The 18,642-nt window shown below is 45.5% G+C and overlaps 1 protein-coding gene across 5 annotated transcripts in view; it reads left to right on the top strand.

Moving 5' to 3' along the window:
* GRIP2 (glutamate receptor interacting protein 2) overlaps nucleotides 1-18,642 on the top strand; it is a 292,164-nt gene that overhangs the window by 220,319 nt on the left and 53,203 nt on the right. For all 5 annotated transcript variants that reach the window (XM_054838459.1, XM_054838464.1, XM_054838462.1 and 2 more), the window contains exons 2-7: nucleotides 10,274-10,354; nucleotides 13,600-13,735; nucleotides 14,509-14,654; nucleotides 17,448-17,534; nucleotides 17,828-17,903; nucleotides 18,470-18,615. In XM_054838459.1, the coding sequence (XP_054694434.1) occupies nucleotides 10,274-10,354; nucleotides 13,600-13,735; nucleotides 14,509-14,654; nucleotides 17,448-17,534; nucleotides 17,828-17,903; nucleotides 18,470-18,615 (672 nt within the window). The remainder of the gene's footprint in view (nucleotides 1-10,273; nucleotides 10,355-13,599; nucleotides 13,736-14,508; nucleotides 14,655-17,447; nucleotides 17,535-17,827; nucleotides 17,904-18,469; nucleotides 18,616-18,642) is intronic.

Genomic DNA, 18,642 nt, shown 5'->3' on the forward strand with positions numbered 1-18,642 from the left:
TGAGAAACTGTGTAGTTTCCCCTGCTACTGTGTCGTTCATAAATACAAACTGATGAAGCTGTCTGAAAATGCCTGGGAGGGTGACAGGGATTGTGGGAAGGGAAGTCTTTCTCCCTTTCTCTCTTCATTTTTATTCTTTAACACTAGAAATTCAAGTCTTGCTGGGGAGTGCTCAAGAAAAGCGAACTGGAGAGGGCTCACTGAGTGGAAAAGGGACCTTTTTGGTATGGACTTTCTTAGAGGATGCTTTGGAAGAGGTGGATAAAAGTGAGGATGTTTGGGTTTTGTTTGAGAAAAGCTATTTGTGTTGAAGACCCAGCCTACGCTATCCTTCAAGAAGCTCTTAATAAGCCTAACTTAATGCACAGAAGCATATCCTCACCAGAATGGGGAAAGAGTTGTCCCTGATATTTTTAAATTAAAGAGAGAAAAGAAATCACAGGCTACTTTGGAAGAACAATATAAGCTCCTCTGTGAGCAGAAGAGCTAGAACACTTATTTTCAACAGTTTTGCATCCAATATCCCTTGTTCTCCTCCCTACCATGCAGAGGAAAATGAGTGGTGAAGCTGGTCTAGAGCTGGTTTGCACAGCAGCTCATTGGTTTGCTGAGAGCAATAATTTGGGTCTTTTCTACACAAAACACAATTTTAATGAAAGTTACAGGACTACAATCCTCTTTCAGGCTGCTTTTTCTCCCTGCCAGGTTGATGGATATTGGCCACTTGGTACCAGAGGTGCAAAAGGACAGTAGATAGATGGATATACAGACAGCATGTGAAGTTCATTTTCACAGAAAACCAAGCAAAAAAATAGAGCTGGGTTTAATAAAAAATTGTAGTCACTTTTTCAAGCATTTTTTTTTCTTCCATCTCTCAGTACAGCTTGAGTGGAAATTAAGAACTGCTTCCAGGTCCTCTATCGCGCACTCCCTCAGATGCGCTGATTAGATAAATAGTTACTCTGCGCTGGCTTCCAAAGCAATAATGGGTGACAGACAATGCATTGTAGCAATGTCTCTGGTATATAAAAGACGTGACTGTAATGGCAGGTTGACTGCAGAGTCTCAAATCATGTCTTTTTCATTTCTTTCCCTTTTATGTTTTTTTTTTAATGGAACGCTATGTATTTAAAGAAGGCATGAGGAGTACCAGATTTTGGCATGGCAAGCCAGGTCCAGCATTCATTCTTATCAGATGGGACTTGGATCAGTCCTTGGGAGGTGTTTAATATCCTGTGAAAATTGATGTGAGTTAAATCTTTCCAAAACCTGGCTTCTCTGCAGAGCCAACTTAAATGGGCTTTGTGCATGCACACACACAAAAAAGTAGATCATCTACTTGTTTACTAGATGCTGAAGCTCTTCTCCATGAGAAGCAGGAGTTGTCTTCTGTCAGTGTTATGTATCTGCTGAGGGCTTGCAGGGGGGAAGAAATACACTCTGGTATCCCTTGGAAGACGACCTGCTTGATAACAGGGGCATGTTCTGGCTCATATCTTGGTCTTATAAAGGCTACTGCTATGCAAATAAGTATCTACAACATTTTGGTTGAAAATGGTTGCTTGAAACAAATTGTTCCTTTAAAAGTAATTTTGGTTTCTTATTAAAAAGAAAGAAAATAGAAGAACAAAGCATGGAGTTTTCTGTTGAACAATAGGCTATTGTATCTTTTATAGATCTGTTTCCTGTGAATAAAGCAGCAGGTGGTTGTGAAATTATACATGCCTTAGAAGGGTTGGTAGATAAATGAATGCAGGCTTTAGAAGAAAAGAAGGGGAGATGTGGAGGGTGTGGGGAGATGAATTTCATGCTGCGTGTATCAGGGAGAGGAAATTAAGAAGTACAACTTCCTCTTGGAATAACCTCGAAGTTTGGACGAGTTCTCCCTGGCTCAGATGCCAGGAGCAACGACTGCACAAACGGATGGAGGAGGTGCCACAAAAACCTCTGACTGCACAAGAAGCTGCAGTTGGTGGAGCACGTTCCCAGCCTGGGGAAGGGATTGTAGTATCACTGCAGTGGGGTTGGCACAGGTTAACACTCTTGGGATGTTTGGGGTTTGTTTTTCACCAGAAGTAGCTGGGAAAATGGGAGAAAGTTCAGTCGTCATCTTTGGGGCAAGAACTTTGTTCCAGCAAGCACAGTTATTGTACGGTATGGCTGTCCTCTTTGGCTGTGCTCTCAGAAAATTTGTGATAAGAGAAGTTGAAAAGAAAACATTTCCCCAAGCCCTCATTTGTCTTCTGTGCAACTCATGAATATGTGCTGTGAGGGGATTTATTGCCAATGAAGGGAAAAATATGAGGCGGCTCTTCGCAACAGACAGCCTCTGCCACTTGTACCACAAATTTGTTGGTACGTGTATTTATGAAATTAGGGAGGGGTTGGTCCCAAAATAACTTGGTCCATTCCAGTCTGAGCTTGCTGGTTAAGGGGAATTTATTTTTTTTTTTTAAATCTTCCTGGTGCAAAGCAAGGGAGAAGCATTTCAGAGCCTTGCTTGGGTTGAGTGGCTGCCATGGGAGAGTTGCGTTGAGGATGCCCTGTGTTGATGGAGGGGAGGAGAGAAGATCTGTGATGGGCACTGGGTTTATTCACCAGCATCTTCCAAATGCCCCACCTCACCTCCTGGAGAATAAAAAACTGGGAAACACTGGGCCTTTTAAAGGTTGGGGGGTTTTTGGGTGCAGTGAGTATAACAGTCAGCGTCATGACAATGAAATCATGCTGTAGAATCCTAAAGCAGAAGTGACTTTTTTTTTTTCCTCTCTTGTTTTTAAGCACTTCAGAGGATTCAGAGGAGCATGGGCTGTCTTGCCTAAGGTTTTAGTGTACTTGTTGATGTATGCTTGGGCTAGTTTAGTGCAGTGCAGGATCATGAACTCTATCTCAACTTTTGCAGTGCTCCAGGAAAAGCAGTCTGGAGATCACTGGCAGATGTTTCTCATCCGTTTGTGTTCGATTTATTTATTTTCTTTAACTTTTCTGATACAGAGCTGGAGTAATGCCTTTCTGGAGATGGGAAAAGAATTGAATGTCTGTTTTAGGCTTAATGAACTGATGTACAAATTTTTCAAGAGCCTAAGGAGCTTTGTATTTAGTTGAGCAGAAGAAAATTCAAGCCACCTGCTGAGGAAAGCTTGAGGATGGGATTCTTCATGAAAACAGGGTCTCTTGTCTGAAGCGGAGACATGGGAGGAGCTCTTGGGCCATGCTGGACTCTGTAATTAAGTAATTTCAGGAAATCATGCAATCTGTTTGTGACAGTATTCAAAATGGGCTTTTTGTTTTCCTGTCTTAGACTCTATAGATCTGCTTGTCTCTTGTGTTAAAGGCTAAGTGCTTTGAAGATGGGAGGCCACCGCTGTGCTGCTCTCGTGCAGAGCTGACACAGCCATCTCCGACCTGCTGCGGCGGTGCTAAAATAACCCAAACTGCCCTTAGGGGGATGTGCTGGTTGTGTAGAGCCTTGCAATCAACCCCAAACCCCTTACTGGTGCATAAAATGCCACCGGGTGTGATGCCACATGGGGTGCCAGCCTGGGGAGAGGTGGGAAGGGTTACGTTACTGTCCTCTTCTAACGATGGTACAGCCCCTGGCCAGGCTGTAGTGGAGGCTGGGTAATTCAGGAGCTGAACACCAATTTGAGATTCAGAATGGGTGTACGTGGAGGTATCTCTTTTTCCCTTCCCTCCTCCTAGTAATACAACTTTTTAAAGGTGATTAGGTGCCTAAAGATACAGCTAGATGATTATAGTCTGGTTTTGAAGTACATCTCTGCATCTTCAGGCACTCGGATATCTTTAAAATCCCAGGCCTTGCAGACTAGCTCCCAGGAGCCAGCAGTTTGGATCATCACTAGCTGCCTGACCCACTGTCACGTACCCCTGACTGCAGATAAATGCCTCCTCTGACGTGCAGAAATAACTCTCCTCAAAATGGATCAAATTGCACTTAGTTTTAGTCATTTGGGTTCTTGCTTCCAACCTGGTGCTTTTATTCTAGCAAAAAATACCGGCTTGCATTAGCATGAACAGTTTTTGGTTCTTAACGCTGTTTTAGTATTCATTTCTCTAAACAAGGAGTGCAATTACCCTATGGCAAAATAACTGTCTCCAGCTGTCTTTTTTCCATTAAACAAATGGGAGGTTTTACCTCTTGGTCTTCCCACAAGATTAATGCACTTTCTCTGTGGGAACTGTCTTAAAGCGATCCAGGAATCTGAACAACTTGCAGACAGCAAGCCTAATTGTCACAGAATCTTATTTAGCCAATGCCGATTTTCATTAAGAGGTGATCTCTGTTAATAACATAGACTAATAAGTCTTCTAAATGAAAAAAACCTTTCTTTTTTCCCCCCACAGGCAAGGATAATGAACTCCTAAATCAGTACTCTTTCTGAGGAAGCTTTTTTTTTTTTTTCCCATTTCAACAGAGGTTGGCTTGAGACCTAACATATGTCAGGAGATCCTGGTGCCTGTGCTCACATCCCATTGGGAATTTAACTAAGAACAGTTGTGATGCTATTGAGATCGGTTTTGCTGCTGGTTGCCACAGAAAGAGAATTTGGCCCAGGATGTCTCTGCTGGCGCTGTGAAAGCTGGGGGCTGATGAAGCTTTTCAGGAAGGCATCAAGTCACCCGCGGTGAGGGTTCACTGACTTGGGCAACAAATGGGTCAAACTGTTCTGGAAGCCTAGGGATCCCTGATTTAGGGAAGCTGTGGATTTCCTAGGAATTAGGATTAAATGAAGTGTATGCAGCTGACCCCTGCAAATCAACCAGCTGGCTGCTAGACGATTAAGGGGCCAGCAAGCATTTTGGTTAGAGGAGGGACTCCTGTTTGTACCCTCAGCCTGAAAGCAAGGGTGGGGAGGTAAGTTCAACCTTACTATTAGACCTAAAAGAATCCACATCAGACACAGCCATGGGAAACTGGGAGACCAAGTTCTGCTGCTCATGGAGCAACTTGTCTTTTCTGTCAGTGCCTTATGTTCTTAATCCAAAAAACAACAAGATCCAACCCAAAACCACAGACTGGGTTGGTGTTTATCAGAAGGACAGACCGTGGGCCTGGCAGACAGGGAGGACATTGCACAGATCCGCTTCTGCCCATGCTCCCGGTTAACTGGGTTTATTCCCTTTCTGTTTGGATTGCGATTACTAACAACTGTTATTCCCCTCTGCTTTCTTGTCTTCTCCCCTGAAGCAGGGGGTAGAAGTAGATAATCCCCAAAACACTAAGTGGTGAAAAAGCAGGGAGAAGTGGTTGTGCTGGTAGCACAGCAGGTGACAGGACATTTTTATGGCCCTGTGGCCATTGCTGGAGCTGAGGTGCCAAATGGCGTGTACGAAGCAAACAGCAGAGCCCCGGCTATACAACCCCATGCAGGTTAGTCACTGAGACACCAATCTCTGGCCAGTTTTTGCTCTCCTTGCTGTCGCCAGTGCCCCTCTGGTACCTCCCAGTATGATCTGGGGAGGGAGGGGAGGATGGCAGCACCTCACAGCTGGGGAGCCTGGTGTCCCAGGCAATCCGTTCAGTGGTGAGATGCTAAACCAGGGAATGGAAAAAACCCCCAACACCCAAGTAAAGCAAGAGCAGAATGAAATGTTTCCAGTGTACCCAACCGCCTCCCCCCGCAACTCTCTGCTTTGTCCTGTCCACAACAGGGCTCTTCTGGAAACAGATGGTTTCCTACCGAGGCTGGGCCACCTTGCTCCGCTCTGGAGGCAGACATGGTCTGGTCTGGGCCACCTCTGCTGCAGCTGCGGCGTTCCCGTGCTGGGCTCTTGCTGCGTGGCTGAGAGGTTTGGCAGGGCAGTGGCTGCTCCTCGCTGCGCTGCCCTGAATCCCCGCTGGGGTTTCCCCTGGGGGGGAGGCAGAGGAAGACTCAATCTGCCAATTTTCTTTTATTTGGGTGAAAGTTACTGGAAAATACCTGTATTTTGCTGACCTCTCCCTCCACCTCATCTTCCCTGGGAAATCCTGTGCTACTTCCCACGTTGCCTGTCCAGGGGACGGTGCCTCCGATGAGGGCCTTTAGCTCCTGGGTTGTCTTGCCTGGAAACCTGGATGCTACTGGCACAATCTCAATTAAACTGGGGCAGCATAAAATATTACAGTGCCCTGTCTGGAGGCGACACATTGCACTAGAGGAACTGAAGTGCCATTGAGTACAGGCCCTGCTGAGAGCTGCCATTGACCGTCTGGCAGCAGGGCGGGATATTGGAATTTGCCCTGACCTTCCCTTTTTCCTGCCTCTGGTACTTCAGCTAAGCAGGGAGATGTTTTTCCTACTCTGCCAAGTTTGGTTTTGAGGGAATGAGATGGGATTATCTCTTCTTTTTTTGTCGCTGTATGAGATGTGTACTACTTAAGACGCTGTTGCTGTAGGGGAGGAGAGTTCAGGGCCACGTGTGTAGGGACAGGGACTCGGGAGCTCTTCCCTCCCTGGTGTTAGTAAGACATTGAAATGGCAAAAACTATTGTCAAAGAACTTAGAGGAACTTTTCTGTCTTGTCACAGATTCCTATGGGATCAATATATGGAAAGTGTTGCGCTCTCAGTTTTATTGAGGGTCTTGTGTGCTTGGTGAGCTTTTCTGAAAGATCTAGAGCCAGCATTGACACTGCTGCTTGAAAATCACCAGTTACACAATTTTTTTTCTTTGGAAAATTTTTGGCCCACTTGGTGTGAGAGAAAAAGCTTGAAAAATACACCTCTAATGGCTCCAGCACTGATTGCTTCCAAAAAGAACCCGTGCAGGCTTTAAAAAAAAAAAAAAAAAAGAGAGAGGGGAAAAAAGAAGTTATTTTCCCAATTTTAGGGAGCGGAGAGATTCATGAATTTTCAGTGCTTGGGTTGGTGCTGCAATTTGGGCTGACTGAGCAATCAGGCTAGTTACCAACCTCGCCTCTGAATCGATGCTCTGCTAGGCAGAAGAAATGACTAAGAGCACAAAGAGAAGGAATTTCTTTTTTTAAAAAATAAACAACAAAGTACACCCCCTACTCCCCCCCCCCCCCCAAAAAAAAAAGAAACCCAAACAAAAAAGCTTAGGAAAAAAGTGACTCCATTAATACCAGCTTGAGTGGCAGAGCAGGAAATCGGCTGAAAATGAACAGAGCGCCACGCGGCAGGGATGCTAACACAAGCAAATGCCAATTCACACTTCGGCAGGCGGTGTGTGGCAGCTTCCTTTCCTGTTCAAACATTTTAGCCGGATAATGAGCAAGAAAAACCAAACATTTTTCGCATAATCAACTGAGTTTGGAAGGGAGAAGCGATAGAGGAAGGAGAGCCGTGGTGCTAATTATTTGCCGGCTGATAAGGCTGTCAACGAAGCAGCGCGGGACTGTGCGGGGGGGTGCATTGCTAATTGCCGGCAGCGGCTGTAGCTTGGGTCACTGCTTGGCTGGGGGTGGAAGCTGTTGTTAATGCACGGGCAACCTGGTTGCTTGCTGAAATGGTAGCCAAGGCACGTTTACCAACAGCCATTGGGGTAGGGAGGGTAGCCATTAGCAAACTGGGGTTTCATATCAATACTGATTGGGGGTGTGATGGGGAAATGAAGCACAGAAGGGTGCTGGTGGCTGTCTGGTCCAGGGCGGTGTGTTTATGCGAAGCAGATGGTTGACTGTTTTACTTTGCCAGCAGATTATGGAGTTGGCTTTGAACCATCACGCGTGGTTTCCTGGGAATACAGGGATCCTGTCCGTGGCAGAACGTTGCTGTTTTGAGCATGTTACTTGGGGTCAGAGCTGACAGCAATGCTCTTGCGTGGAAAGGGACTGCACAGTCGGGTGGTCCTTGTCATCCTCAGTGTCCCACATCACCAAAGACACGCTGCTGCTCCAGTTGCATTGAGAGGCTCCAGCCCTGGATGTCCCAGGGTATTTTGCAGGAGCCTTTTGCAGATTCATCTCACGTACTGAAAAGCAACCTCATGCTGGCCATCCTAAGCTGCCGTTTTGGGGTTCCCCTTCCAACGTACTGCTGCATTTGGGAAAGAAACAAAGGGACATTGTAACTGCTGGGCTGAGTGGTGTGGGTGGGGAATAGCTGGATCAGCATTGTACTGCTGCTCCCCTGGGAAAAGCCACCTTGCTTTATACTCCCAAACCATCCCTGTTTTCTGACTCTGCAGTTCTGCAAGGCATGGGGTGACAGAGAGAGGGTAAGGCAGGATATTAGGAAAAAAAGAGAAAAATTAAGATAAGCATGGCCAAGAGTGGCAGAGATTGAAAGCACTGAATCCGTATCACTATCAAACAGCTACTGAAGAGGAGATGGTGTGGGGCTTTGCTTTTTTTTAAAAAAAAAATAAATAAAAAATTGGAAGCTGGAGCTAAACTGTCCCAAGTAAATTAAACTTCTTTCCGGAGTCATTAAGCCCAGTTTATCCTTGACACTGGCCTCCCCGTCACCCAAAGAACCATTGCTATTAAAAATGCAAATTTCATTTTCAAGCCTTCCGCTCTCAGAGTTGATGCCAGGCTGTACCAGCACCTATCTGAAATCAATGGCTTGCCTTGGTGCTTGCTGTAATTCTCTAGCCAAGTGCTGCTGCTTTCACTGTCAGCATTGAGTAACGCTTCAAGGTCTCCATGGTCAGGACACTGCTGTTTTATCCTATCTGTTCTTCCCCTTATTTTTTGAAAGGCTGAGCTTCATTCCTCTGTTTCTCAGAGGTCCTGGATGCTTGCGTATCAAGGTTCAATGTGTTTTGGCAGCAATGGGTTGGCATAGTTTGGTGATGGTCTAGTGCCAAGTGCTAGTTCTTGCTTCATTAGAAATCTTCAGTTTAGTGGCGATGGAAGAGCATTCAAAGTGATGCAGGAGAAAAGTCCAGGCTCTGGATATTTACACTGTCCCTCTATGGGCTGCAAGATTTGGGCTGAAAAATGAAATGGTGTTTCTTTTTCACCTGAAACTTTTTATGCTTGAAAGTGCAGATTTGAGTCAGCCAAAACATTTCACTGAGTTTTGTCAACTTGTGAAGTTACTTCAGCTGGGGCAAGAAGAATTAAAACTAGGTAATGGTTTTTTCTTTTTTTGAAATTAAAACTACGTGGAACATTATTTCATTTTACTTTAAAAAAACGTTCAAGCCCTTCAGCAAAGTTCCCCTCCTAGTAGTTAAGTGTAACCCACGTGATTCAATTTACACCATTGTTTTTCTGTTTGTGGGGAAAGTGGGCTGCCAGCAAACCGAGCATTGGTTTTGATTTCTCTGTGTACAGACCACTGTCTGGAATGGGGCTGAACAAAAGTCGTTCTTCCCTTTGTACACAGCAAGACAAAAAATCTCTGTAACTTAAATATAAGTTACTTAAGGGCTGCAGCCAGGAATGAATGGATAAGGTTTTCAGTAACCCGTATTTATACTGTCATGTACAACTTCTAAACCTTCACAGCTACTAAAAAATTGGGAAGGGCAATCCAGGAATGTGGTCACTGAGAGTGGGAGTTATTTGATACTACATGGTTACTGGAAATTATTGATTGAAAAAGCACCAGCTTTTTAGGAAATGCCATAAAAATAGACATTTTAGATGGATGGCAATGAAATCTGTAGAAGCATGCTCCCTTCTCTGCAAATAACTCCTATGCCATATAGGAGTCTTCCAATAGGAGAATACAAAGATGTTTAAATACTTTAAATTTCAGCTTTGCTGGACGGTGCATTAACAGTGCATAATGCTATTTTCTCTTTCGTCTGACTTTTTTTTTTTTAAATCACTTAAGAGAAGGTGCTCTCTATATTGTACAGAGGCTGGAACAGCAGCAGGAAAATGTGACTTTGAAATAATGGGATCTATAAGAATAGGCAATTTCATTCAAGTATAGTGATTTAGTGCCCTGTTAGTGTCCTGATGTATAACTCCATTTCCAAAGACCGTAAGTTTCTTCACAAGCATAATGACAGGCTTAAAACTTGTGAGACTAATGCCGCAGCTTTCTCTGTCCTCAGCTGTTCCACATAATTACAGGAGTAAGGGAATTTTGTTCTCTCCTAATGGATCAGCTCCAAGAGGAATAAATCAGATAATGTTATTACCTTCTTGTTTCTTTCCCTCCATCTCTAAAAAGCAAGATACCCCGCGCAGCACAAAGCCAGCACTGCTAATGTGTTTTCTTGCCTACAGCCTGTGATACGGATGTGATCCCAATTCCGGTGTCACCAGGACAAACTTTTTGAAGTGCTCTAGTTCTGTTGTTTGTTGCTTTTGGTACTAATTTCAGCTTCTGTGTTCACTCTGCTCACAGACGATGGCCCTTACTCGAAGGGAAGCAAGGACTCCGGTGGGATGGACGCAGCCCTGGTATCCAGGAGGCAAAGTATCCCAGGTAAAGGAGGGGATCAGCTCCAAAACATCGGGGAATCCATTACACTTTACCTGGCTACCCCTAAAATGGGTAAAAAACCCCAAACCACCCATTTTGGTGCATCTATGAACAAGGCTTTTGCTGGAGGGCAGATATGGATGGTAGTCACCAGTTTCAGTGAGTGGTGTGTTACTGGTGCAATCACAGTCTGGCGTGGAGCTGTTGATGGTGGTTACAGGGAGCTGGGAAAGGACCAGTTCCTGTGCTGGGCTGACACCCACAAAGAGGAAGACAGCAGCAAAGGAGAGGGGGAAGAAGCACTGCCACATCTGAGCTTGCCGGGTGGGGAGCAAAACTGGCAGTTCCTGGCAAGCTTTGTATTTCCCACGTGTGACTAAGTTTGTTTTGATATTTAGTCAGTCACAGCAGACTTTTGTGTAAGATAAACCTTCCTGTGCAGAAACACCCCCAGGGGCTGAAGAGGGAGTGGAGAAATGGCACTATATTTGCCTCTGTTGGTGCTGGGTTTTGTCTGCCAGTGGCATGCCAGCAGATTTGGATGGGCTGCTCTGGACAACTCACCTCCTTCCTAATAAAGCCTGAGGCTTGATTTTGAGTTCTGACTGTTAACGACCTAGTCACAGGTTTGGTTTAGTGTGTTGTAGGGATGGGGAGAAAATGGGCCCCTTTTGCCATGGCTTTATCATTCGGCAATTTTTCCAGGGGATCTGCATCCTCTGAGGCTGCTGCAACACGTTGCCACCGTACCACCGCCCTGATGGAGAGAGGCTGGCTCCCTGCTCACAAGAGCCAGTCTGTCCAACAACCCCAGCTTAAGGCGTCTCAATGGCTAGGGCAAAATTCAGGTGTGCTCTTCCTGCCCTGGGATGCTTTGAGCAGCAAGATCCAAGCATATATGCCAATAGAAGAAATCCAAGACTACTCTCGTATGGCGCTTAAAGACTACACCTTGAAAGACCAGATCCTGCTTTAGCAGCTCACTTTCACAGCTCTGTGTGTCTGTGATAGCGGCAGTAGATTTATAGAAGCATTGGTCAAAATCTCTTATTGCTTACCTTGATAGATTGATCTCAGGGACTTGCCTTTTTTTGGAGCAGTGATTTCTCCTTGAACCCATAACAGTGGGTAATTGCACTCTGGGAGTTCTCATTTTAAACACTTATCAAGGATCAAAATTAACCCCATTGAAGAGCTAATAATCTTCCCTTGCAGCACCATCTGTGTTGATCAGTCATGTCTGTAGTTGAGAGGAAATCTGCAGGATAGTGCCGGATGGTGTTCCTTCCAGCACGGCGGGGAGCCCCCACAAAGTTTCTGACAGCCCCTGGGATCCCGGGTTGGTGAATTGAAAACTAAGTTACTGTAGTTGGCAAGGGATCAAAACTGAGTTTAAAAAGCAGAAGCATTATGGACCTGATGTTTTACAATGAGCTGACAGTGCCACGTTAAATGGGTGCCCAGCAGCGCCTGAATGCCTTCCAGGCTGGCATTAGATTGCAAAGAGGTTCCCCACTCGCGTTAATCAAGTGCACAGATTATTCTTGGAAGTGCTTTACAAACAGGTAGCGCGTGGCGGGACTCGAAGTGAGGTGCGATTTCTGGTGTCACAAGGAGCAAAGTGCTAGTGGCAAGGCACCATGGTGCCGAATGACACTGTGTTTTCTCCCAGTGAAAGAGGATGGAGGGGAGAAGCCTTGCACCAGCATGGATCTTCTCTGTCAATAAATTATTTAAGAGACCCTGCCTTGCTCTGGAAATCAGAGTGTGCAAGAGATTTCAAATGTTCTCTTGCCAAGTAGAGCATCTCATTTAAGCCCAGTAGGGTTTGCTGTGCAAACTAACTCCTGGGCCGTTTGCAGCGTGGGTTTTAGTCCACAGCTGTGGGACTGCGGTTTGCTCTGTGCTGCCAATGCCCATCACCACCTTCACCTGCAAGGTCTTGGAGAAATGCGCCTTACGTGAAGGAGACTATTTTCCTCCTGTAAAATTGTGGGGAACTTCAGTATCCAAAGATAGTGGAAATGGATGGATCATGTTGTAGACAAATTCTGCAACAGCTTCTTAGAGGAGGCTCTGGCAAGGCATGAAAGTCATCTGATTTGTCCCAGGGCTAGTCCTCCTTTGACCAAAGAGTGCAAGTGCCGTCATGTGGATTAACGCGGAGCTGCCTTTTGCCAAGTCTGCAGAGCTCTTGGTCTTTCCTCGGGCCGCTGCTGGCTCTCCCGCTAACTTACCCTCCTCCTACATGTCAAATCTGGAAGTTGGAATAGTTTAGGGACCTTATTTTTGTAAAACCCAGAGATGAGCTGTAATGGGATCAAAACTGGCATCAGGTTGGGCTTATACATAAGTTTCTGGACAAACAAGAGTGTCATCTTGGACTAAAGGAAGGCAAAATGTATGCTGCCTGCAGCAAATGGAGAAGCGGTACTGGTGCAGCAGGCGTGGGGTGCGTGTCCCCCAAACTTGACCCTGCCGTACGTATTATGGCTGCAGTGCGTGTGGAACGAGTTATGTTTTAAAAGTGACTCATGTCTTCAGTTCCAGCTGTAGATGAGGTGGGTAATATGGAGGAAGTTTGACTTAGACCAGGTGCAGATGGGTGGGGAAACTGCTGTGAAGGAATGAGGTTCATGCCTCCCCCTCCTTCCCCTGCTGATGGCAGGATCCCACCCCCATTCCATATTATTTTCTTTATCTCCCAACTGTATTGATGTCTCGTGACATTTTTTTAATCACAGTATTTTAAGAGCTACCCTGTTCTGTCTGTCCAGGCAGCTACTGCAGGTCCACAGCATCCTCCTACCCAGTAACTGTGACTGCCTGACCCTGACATGTAGCCCTCCTAACACCCTCCCCCCTCTATATCAAACATAGTTCCTGAGGTGGTATCCCTGGACCATTGCTGAGATCCCATCACCCTGGTTTTGAGTCCTTCCACTGCCACCAGCACCTTGAAACACAATTTTTTTTATCCTCTCATAAGCCCTCAGTCCTCTGCCTTGTCCTGCTTGGTTCTGCCTGCCAGACCTGCATGAAAACTCTTTCCCTCCCCTGCTGTGGGTCCACCAGGACACACTTCTGTTTCACAACTTCATTTTAAATAGACTGACGCTTTCTCTTCATGCTAATTGTATAAATCATCCCAGGTCTGCTCTCCCACCACCTGTAGGAGAAAGGTGTCCTTCTGATTAGGAGGAATGTGCCTTCCACTGAGATGTTTGTCCTTATTTCTGATATTTCAGAAGAATTCAGAGGGGTCACTATTGTGGAGCTGATTAAGAAGGAAGGAAGCACCCTTGGGTTAACCATTTCAGGTGGCACGGACAAAGATGGAAAGCCAAGAGTCTCCAATCTGAGGCCAGGAGGACTGGCTGCAAGGTGAGAAACTGAAATGGGGAGAGGAATAGTTGCATGTTCTAGCTACTGAATGGGTATAATTAAAATAGTTGGCACCTGACTCCCTTTTTTCAAGTGCCCCAGAATGCAAAGTTGTTGCTTCAGTAAGTAGAACGTCTTCTATTTTGAGTTATTTCCCATGCTCTGTGCAATTATGCTCTGAAATTTTGTGTAGGGATATTTGGGAATCTGTGAAATTAGGCAGCCTTGTCAGGAGAGCTGCACGTTACAATACATCTTGATCAAGCTAAGTGGTTTAATATTGTATCTGTTCTGAATACTGAGTATGTAAGTAACATTATTGGCTCAGAAAAGGAATGGGAGAAGAAAGGCTCCAAGAAGCAGAGAAAGGGAAGGAGTAATTGAACAATTTTGCATAAAAAAGGCAAAAGGAGAGATGTTTTCTTCTTCCGTGCTGGATTTTTTTTCAGACAGCTCTTGGTATGCTTCTCTTTGACTGATTGCTCTACATGAATGGGAACTGAGCAACAAAAAATTGTGAACATGTATACCGTGATTGTGGCTGTATGTACAGATCTGAACACTTGCCACCAGGAAAGATAGATGGCTTTTGTTTTAGCACTTCTCTCTGATAGTAGGCACATGTGATCAGATGGCTAAGATCAGCCCAATATTGCTGGCTTGTTCAGGAAGTCCCCCAGTTACCAAAGGTTCACCAGACACATCTGGGCTGAGCGTAGCAGAGAATTTGTGCTACCACTGTTTGTTTTTTTTTTTTTTCCCTTTGTTCACAGAAGTGACCAGCTGAACGTCGGGGATTACATCAAGTCAGTGAATGGCATTAACCTGACCAAGCTGCGGCACGACGAGATCATAAGCCTGCTGAAGAACGTGGGCGAAAGGGTAGTGCTGGAAGTAGAGTATGAGCTCCCGCCAGCCGGTGGGTGCCTCTCTGATAACACTACTCTCTTTTCTTGGCTGCTTTTTGTCCTGGGGTACAGATGGGCTTGCTCGTGCATTAGCTGTCATGGCCAAGGCAGTATCCAGGGGCATTTTGACGTTCTGCCTTCATCTGCTCGCAGCACCACGGCGGCTGCTGCAGAGCTGTGTGCAGTCGGAGCAGAGCGCTTTTTCCAGCACAGTGGGTGCCTGTTCATGCACACTGGCGGGAGATGGCTGATTAGGTCTGTCTTGCCTCGGAGTGACTCGGTAGCACAGGCCAATCTGCCTCCTGATGCTGCTTCAGCTTGTTTTTCTTTTTTTCCATTTTGGAGCGTGGCTACGGGAGATGTTAGTCTTAAGTGTGTATTGCCAGACCCTCTTTTCTGAACTGCGGCAAGTGCTGTTCCTCAAGATGCTTTGAAATGTGATGTGTTTTCAGAAGGGAAGCTGAAGCAATCTCCTTTCCAGCTAAGGGGCCCCGGCAGAAGCTGGCAAGCCCAACACACACAGCCAGGGCTTGTGTCCTGACGTGGGAGACTGTATGCTCTTGCCCCGATTTGTTTGTTCTGATTAAAACAAATTCCTCGATACAGTTTCTCATCACAGTCTTTCCATTGTGAAAACGATCTCCCCAGTTATTACTCATTCAGTTACCCAGATCAGTCAGAGGATGATTGGGTAGAAGAAATAGAACAACTAAAAATAAGATGACAGGAAAAACAAAACTAATGAAATCTAAACATTTTGCCCCAGATAGGAAGCTATCTTACACTTCATAGCTTTGCTGTAGCTGCTGCCTTTACAGGAAGAGTATTGAATATATAAATTACCATATAGAGCCCTAAGAAGGGGGAGAAAAAAATCTGAATGAGCTGAATCTCTATCCGTCATCCCTCTGTTCTGCTGTAAATGTCAGTGAGCTTTTGCACACAACCTTGGTAAAACAAACAAAAACCCTGTTGTTCAAGTTTTCCATGTTCTCACAGTCACTAGAGATGACAGCTCTTAACCTTTCTTCTGGCTATCAGGAATCTGATAAGCTGTACTTACCAGCCAAGGAGCAGTGCCAATACTGCATGGCTCAATCGATAGCAGCGATGCAAAATGTCCCCGTGTCCGAATGAGCAGGGGGAGCACACCGAAATAGTGACCTCTCCAATGAGATTATTGATGACTAATCCAAACAAAGAGGCACTGCAAAATACAGGGAATTGTCAATTATTGCCTTGCTCCAGTTCATTGTGGGTTTTTGTCTGCGGTGAGGGTTTGTTATTGCTGTGTGCACCCATCTCTCTCTCTCGTTCTCTGTCTTTTCCTGGACAAAGAGCAGAAACAGAGTGAAGTTCAATTGCTTGTGCTTGTGGGTTTGAATTTTTCTCCTCACTGTGTAATTTCCTGCTTTGAAAGAGACCTTGCAAGTCCAAGTCTGGTTTTCAGGCCACTGTGTCATATCATTTCTTTAATAAATAAACCAAGCCCTGCATTAACACTAGCTTAGGTTTCCCTGCTCCCCACTGATCTGACGAAAGGCTGTTGCAAGAACTTCATGCTTGGATGCTTAGGACAGAAATTGGATGGTTTGCGAACTTTTTGTTGATGCTTTATACCCTTTTCTTGGTATGTGAGTATCACCCATTAGCTGGGAGCCTTCCTGTGCCCTGAGCTTCTCCCTTCTGGAGTCTTTCTAGGCTGTGTCCCTGTTAGCAGTCTGTGTCGGGGGGACGGTGTTTTGGGGATTTATTTGGCCTCGCTGTAGCCTTGTCCCCAGGGCTGCCTGCCTGCAGGGCAGTACCCTGCCTCCACCGTACATCTTTTGGGTTAGTTTAAGGCTTAGTTTAACCCTAATTTGGGTGCAGGTTGCAATCCCCGAAGGTGCTTGGCTGTGAGGACCAATGTGGTCAGTGAGGACAGTGGGGAGATTCGCTTCAAAAAGCCCTTCCTGAGCCGAGGGGAAACGCTAGCGTGGATGTGCCTAGGGGAGCCTTCAGCTCCGATTTGCCAGGTTGAAGTCAAGCTCTTAGTCTTTTTTTCTGATTATCCTCGCGGCCGTTCATTGCACTTGGTTTGAAGATTAGGAATTGATCTTTTCGGAGTGGACCGGGCTGAAATGCCATGTGCAGTTCTGGATGGGGAAGAGTGGGATATTGTCCCTTATTCACTGCAGTAGTTCAATAAATCATTAAATAGCAGGGGATGGCAAGGGATGGAAACAGTTTCTTTCTTTTTCTCTTTACTTTTGTACATTAAATAGTACTGTGTATTTAACATAAAATTACTGAATTGCCCCTAGGATCCGTTTAAAGGATTCACTTAATCTTTTTTTAAAGTCAAAATATGAGAGGTAAGGGGAAAAAAAACCCAACCTTTTGCACTGAGGATTTGGGATTTTCATTTTCTTTAAGGTCAGTCGGTGACTTGATTCCTTACGCTGCTGCTGGTTTTTTTTTTAATAAGTTTCCATCTGTGGCAGAAGCTTCTGGCTTTTGAGTAATGCTGAATGCATTAAAGCCAGTTGATAAACGAGATGGTTTTACTTGAATGTCAGAGTATTAACCAAGACAAATTTGAGGGGAGATGCACAACACTGAGCTGGTGAAATCATCCTAAGCCATGATGGTTGGCTCTGACAAAGGTTCACACGTCCAGGTTGGGCACTTTTTGCCTCCAAACAGGGAAGATACAATATGGGTATTGGGCTGGACTTTCATTTCAATGCCGTTTGGTATTATTTTGCAGGGTGGCATGGAAAAGGTTTATCTGGGGGTAACTGGGTCTTCCTCTCTTCCTTTAGTGCCAGAGAGCAGTGCTGGCATTATTCCCAAGACCATTGAGGTGTCCCTCTACAAGGAAGGCAACAGCTTTGGCTTTGTGCTGAGAGGTTAGTAGCTTCTCCAGTGAAAAACAAAGAGGGGACAAGCACTGGCAGAGGTGATTTGGGAAGCGGGAAAAGTGAAGTATGAAGATGAATGTCATAAACCTCAGTTGAGAAGCAAAAGTGTGTCCTGGAGAGCATCCGTGCAGCCTCAAGGACTGCTGGCTGCCTAATCCAGGGCAGTCATTTTGCTTTCAGACAGTGTCAGGTGTTACGTGATAAACGCCTCTCCTTTCTCAGCACTCTCATTCAGACTTTCAAGCCTTTAGTGACTTATGGCTTTCCCGGTTTGATTACAGGGGGAGCCCATGAAGACTGGCACAAGTCCAGACCGCTGGTGCTCACCTACGTGAGGCCGGGCGGCCCAGCAGACAGGTAATGCTCGTGTTGCACCTCCAACATTTGCCTTCACAAGACAGACCAGCAGCTCTCATCATGCTCTGGGACACGTGTGCTTCTTGTCCTTGCTGGTGCCTCTCCAAGGCTTCTCACGCTGGTGGTGTGGGACCTGTGGGTGTGTGGGGAGGATGGGTCTGGTGTTTGTGGGCTGACCCATCTGTAGAAGTTATAGTTATAAGCAGAAACTCCTCTTCCAGAGGCAGCCACTTAATTAACCCTGTGCAGATGAAGAGCTAATGTTGTGTTAGAAAGCAGGAGGCAGTGTATCTATTCTCGTGCCACTAATTTAATATGATGGGCCTGGCACTATAAATAACCCAAACTATTGTCCCAAGGAGAATTCAATTCCTAAAGGATCAAAGTAATTGACTTTTAAATATATATATATACACACACATATATATGTGTGCACACACACAAAATATATAAGTAGATTAAATAGATACACAAAATATATAAAAAAATATATATAGAAAATATATCTAAATATAAATAAATGCATATACATATACACAAAAACTTTTGCCTATGGCTTTCTACAGGGAAGGGTCCTTGAAAATCGGAGACAGGCTGCTGAGCGTTGATGGGATCCCTCTGCACAGCATGACCCATGCTGATGCCCTCAACATCCTGCGGCAGTGCAGCCAAGAGGCACTCTTCCAGATTGAGTATGATGTGACCATCATGGGTAAGGCCAAGATGGTTGTGGTGGCAT

The sequence above is a fragment of the Grus americana genome, chromosome 11 (genome assembly GCF_028858705.1).
Source record: "Grus americana isolate bGruAme1 chromosome 11, bGruAme1.mat, whole genome shotgun sequence".
NCBI lineage: Eukaryota > Metazoa > Chordata > Aves > Gruiformes > Gruidae > Grus > Grus americana.